This window comes from Lactuca serriola, chromosome 1 (assembly GCF_051521515.1).
Source record: "Lactuca serriola cultivar US96UC23 chromosome 1, Lser_US96UC23_V15, whole genome shotgun sequence".
Classification (NCBI taxonomy): Eukaryota; Viridiplantae; Streptophyta; class Magnoliopsida; order Asterales; family Asteraceae; genus Lactuca; species Lactuca serriola.
The window spans coordinates 70,325,085-70,329,920 of record NC_136408.1 but is presented as its reverse complement, the minus strand read 5'-3'; the positions used below and the strand labels follow the sequence as shown (position 1 = coordinate 70,329,920).

Below are 4,836 nucleotides of genomic sequence, written 5' to 3'. Positions count from 1 at the left end.
ATTATAGTATCATAGACCCTATCATAGACCCTCAGATCATAAAATTTGATTCTATTTCATCCGGTGGTCCAGATCTGTGCATTCTGACACATAATAGTTAGTAAAAACAAAATAACGTAAGCCTATATATATATATATATATATATATATATATATATATATATATATATATATATATATATATATATATATATATATTAAAAACTTGTAAAAGCTAATCAAAGTAGCTTTTAATTAGAAGATTTTTGTTTAAAATAAAAGATAAAAATTCCAACCGCCAACTAAGTTTTTCTTTATAGAGTATTTTATTTTTTTGAAAAAACTCTTTACTGACACCCCCTTAACATACTCTGACTATTTCAATGATTTCAGTTAAATTAACACGTTTTTTTTCTGTATTATGATTATCCGTAAGTCGTAACCCTTTAAAACAAATATTGTTTAAAGGTTTTTAGGGCAAACTGACAATTTTACTTAATTTATTTACAGATATGTCGTTTTAAATTGTCTAATATATTTATCTCATTGGAACACATGGCTCTCCTCCAAACGCACCGTCCACGCTATTTAAAATCTCAACATACAAATCCGGCATCTCTCCCCCATATCCCCATGCACCATCTACACATGTTTCGAGCACAAATCCTCGGATTATTTTCTTTTCTACTAATTAATATCTATTTTATTGCATCTCAAAAGTCTATAATCTGTATGTACATAAAATGTGATACCAAATGTTTAAACCACAAATTACGAGAAATCCAGTGATGCATAAACCCATACAGTAACAAGGAATCTGAAATTAAGTACAAAAAAAATAGTACCACAATTCTTCTCCTGAGTCTTGAATTAGTTTATTGTCATCTAATTGCTCCAAGCATATTCGCACCATCCAGCTTTGCGCCTTCCAGATGCTGCAAATATATATATTAGTTAAAATCATCAAAACATATTCACAAATGCATATGGATGACTGTTGTATTCTGTTAAACTGTTTTTATTTTATTTTATTTTACGAAATGACTTAAGTGGGACCTTTTTTAAAGTACAGTGAGTAGATATATAAAGAAAAAATATCAGCTACTTATGAAGAAAAGAACAAAGCAAAATATGTTGCTATTTATGACATTGACATATTGATGTTACTTACTGTGCCTCGAAGATTCACTTGTCGCAGATAAGCACGTTGAAGGTTTGCCCCCTTTAAATTCGCATTTGTCAATTTTGCACCCTAACATAACATAGGAGAACACAAACAAAGAAATACTTAATCCAGCTTTTTTCTTTTCTTTCAAATTTTACCCTTCATACAGTCCCTGTAATCTTGTCATGTCTCACACTTTTTTTCATGTAAATCGACGGATTTGCCCTCATCTTTCATCCCCTTCATCTTTAAAGTTTAGAGTTTTTTTTCACCATAAACATGAAGGGGTTGGAAGATGACGAAGACGAGGGCAAATTCGTCATTTTACATGAACTTACCAGTCCCAACGTTAAGTTAATCGACCCAGGGACCAAAAAGGAGAGAAAGAAAGATTTCAGGGACATAAAATGTAAATTACCCAATGTTCAATATCTATTTATCTATACCTTTAGATTGGCTCCTTCCAGATTTGCTCCTTCCAAATTTGCATTTGTAAGATCAGCAGTTTGAAGATGGGCAGAGCGTAGGTCTGCACCGCAGAAGCTACAATCTACTAAGCAAGCATCTGCAAAAAAAAATTAAAATAATTTATATTTCAAATCAATAAAAGAATTAACTAATAAATAAATAAAAGAGAGATTTTTGCCTTGTAGATTTGCACTCTGAAGATTAGCTCCAGCCAACAAAGCGCCACGGAGATTAGCCCCTGTGAACTCACATCTTCCCTAGGCAAGACAAAATCAGTTGAGTTGACTAGCAATGGAAGAGGGTTTGACTATTGGGTTGATAAAAGATGGCCATATAAAAAAAGGGAATGAAGATTGTTTACATATATAATTTTGTACATAAAAGAAAAAAGAAATAATAGGTTTGCTGAATCTTACTCGCGCAATGTTGCATTGTGAAAAATGGTATTTTCAGCATCGACATCCTGGAATCAAAAATAGAAAGAATAGTTAGTTGTACATCAATTAATAAATAAAAGACAGTTTGGCCATGTTTTGAAAGTAATTATTTATTGTTGAATAATCAGAATCACATAACCCGCTGTAATAAAATGGGCTGCAGGAAATCATTTTTGGACATGTTTCTTTTAATAACCAGATAATTAGTTGTTTGAGTGTTTGGAAAATTTTGATAATCTAAGAAATAATAGAGCAATGGCAAAAAAGGACATTCTTTTTTACTTAATGAGCTGCATGAGTTAATTTAATCTGGACACCTATATATACATGGTTGTTTTTTTTCTGACTTCATCTGAATAGAATGACTTAATGTGTTAAGCCAAAAAACTGTCTTAATGTATTAAGACATCAACCCTTCAACCTATTTTCCCTTCTCATTTTTTCCACCAAACTTTTTTTACGTTAAAATTGATGAAACTGTTTGTTAGAATGCAAGGTAACATGATCAATTAGTCTCATTCAGACGCTGTATTCAGCCTAAAAAAGAAACAGCCATTTATGTATACACCACTCTATACAGAAAGACATCATTACCATCAGCCAATTTATCTATACATGACTTAACGGGGAAGAAAAACCCTAAGTCACATATAAATTACCCGAAATTTTGCACAATGAAGATTAGCACGAGAGAAGAAAACATTTTTTAGGCAAGCATAGCTGAAGTCCACAAACGACAAGTCCTGCAGAGGTTGTATTGGAAGAGTTAGATCAAAAGAGCCAAAATATGTGTTTTTAGTACCATAATGTGGTATAATCATGTGATTCACACAAAAAAGTTGTATTTGATCATACCAGTTTGGAAAGATCGAGGCCAGAGAGATTTACTCCTCTTAACCTAACTTTGTCAGATTGTACACATTTGATGATATCAGTACGTGTTAATTCAGTATCCATTTCTTCATCCTCCTTTCTCTTATTCAATACCTCAGTTATCCCATCTACTAATCCCTGATTCATGGTATATAATATAACAACCAGTCAAATTTGCAACAGGGAAGTTGAAAATAATAGAACCATAAGATCATTTCAAAGAGTAAAGAAGGAATAACTTACAAGAAGCTGATAGTATTCTGCCTCCCGCAAAAGCTCTGAACACTCTAAATCTGACAAATTGGGAACTACACCATCTCTTAACCAATTTAAAACATGCCGAAAGTGTTTCCCATCTCTATCAACAAATACATACCCCTGCAGAACTTAAAGTAGTCAAAGGATGTCCATTGACAATTCTGTAGCAGATGAAAGTCTGCTTGTTTGCAGTTTAAAAGACTTGAGAAATTTAAGGACCTACTGGCATGCAAACATGACAGATTAAACAAGAGAAATACCCCCACAAAGCCTGGTGCCCATGGCACTAACAAAAAAGCAGAGAAGAAAATAAGATATGATCCAATATTGCTCATCAAACTTTAACCACAAATGTAGCACATTACCATGGCAAATATACTTGTCATCAAAAACTGAAACAAAAAAAAAGGTGTTGTCAATCTGTGTACATGCTTACCTTCTCAGAGTCCTTACAAACAGTGTGGCGACCACTGAACATTGCAGCAAGCATTGAATGAGGCTCACGCTGAGTTAGAGTATCAACAGTTGTGCAGAATTTCTTTCCTCCTGTCATGCCAATAACATTAAATCAACAACTGAAATGATCACATCCAGCTTAACTACATAACCGACAAGACGATCTCTACAGGAATCTACAATTTTCACTCGCTCCCTATGTTATAGAGTATAGTATGCTTGGATCCCCACTCCCATGGTCCAGAATCGGACCAAATTCAGTTCGAATTACTAACCAATTCAACTCCTAAACCTAAATTTCGGATTCTACACTCCAAAACATTACCGACACTTATTAACAAATACCATCCGCTTTCTCAATGACAAACATAAAAAAACTAATGATCAGATGGGAATAACCGACTAATTCAATAATCTCAACTGATTACAAAATTCATCGATCAATTCGGAGCGAAATTACAACGGATTACAAGTGATATGGTAAATTGCAGACCAAGGAAGATGAATTTACTACCTATATTGAGACGAACAATCGAAGACGAGTTGTCGGAGTACATCGTCATGGCCTCGCTGAGATAATCGCAGTCCAGCCGATGGGGGTTAGAAAATTCGACAGGTACTTACTTCACACGTTTTACATACCAGCTAAAAGTGCTAAACCCACTGATGAAGTTATCAATAATTCTTGAAAAGGCCCCTCTAATTATTTTTTCTGCACATTGAAAAATAATCAGATTTAACAAACAGGTTTATAAAACGGGTATTCATAAAATCGACCAATTGTTAATTAGGGACTGTTTGGTAGCCTCTTAATTGAGAAATTAAGAGGCAAGCTCTTAAAAATTCAGATTTAGATTGTTTGATAACATCTTAATTTTTGTCTCTTAAAAATTAAGAAGGCTCTTAATATTTCAGATGTGGGGCTGTGTCTGAAAATAAAAAAAGACGTGTTTTTCCTTCTTTACCCTACGCTTCTTCCCTTTCTATTTCTCATAGCTCCTTTTCCATCCCACACCCTCCGATGATCTGCAACCTCCACCGGCCCTTCGCCACCAGCTGGTCTCCTCCCATCTTCAATCAATTCCAGCGCTGACCACCTCCGACCGACTCTTGCACCAGCCACTACCGACTGATTCGATTTTTTCTTCCTTCTTTTGCCCCAACTCAGCTTTGACCACCAACATCTCTAATCCACACATC

The 4,836-nt window shown here is 34.3% G+C and overlaps 1 protein-coding gene across 4 annotated transcripts; it reads right to left on the bottom strand.

The window, feature by feature from the left end:
* Positions 1 to 437: 437 nt before the first annotated feature.
* LOC145091447 (potassium channel tetramerization domain-containing protein / pentapeptide repeat-containing protein) lies at positions 438 to 4,306 on the bottom strand. 4 transcript variants are annotated; one of them, XM_079029176.1, is made up of 12 exons: positions 4,151 to 4,306; positions 3,617 to 3,726; positions 3,404 to 3,466; positions 3,166 to 3,300; positions 2,905 to 3,060; positions 2,709 to 2,792; positions 2,029 to 2,075; positions 1,791 to 1,864; positions 1,591 to 1,709; positions 1,151 to 1,231; positions 825 to 914; positions 438 to 621 (listed from the first exon to the last, which is right to left on the bottom strand). In XM_079029176.1, exons 1-11 carry the CDS (start codon positions 4,197 to 4,199, stop codon positions 861 to 863), a joined length of 972 nt encoding a protein of 323 aa, XP_078885302.1. In that variant the 5' UTR covers positions 4,200 to 4,306; the 3' UTR covers positions 438 to 621; positions 825 to 860. The 4 variants fall into 4 exon arrangements, 3 of the variants coding, with proteins under 3 accessions (XP_078885302.1, XP_078885292.1, XP_078885311.1); XM_079029166.1 differs by lacking the exon at positions 438 to 621 and having other exon boundaries at positions 681 to 914; XM_079029185.1 differs by lacking the exons at positions 438 to 621; positions 3,404 to 3,466 and having other exon boundaries at positions 681 to 914.
* Between the last annotated feature and the right edge of the window lie 530 nt (positions 4,307 to 4,836).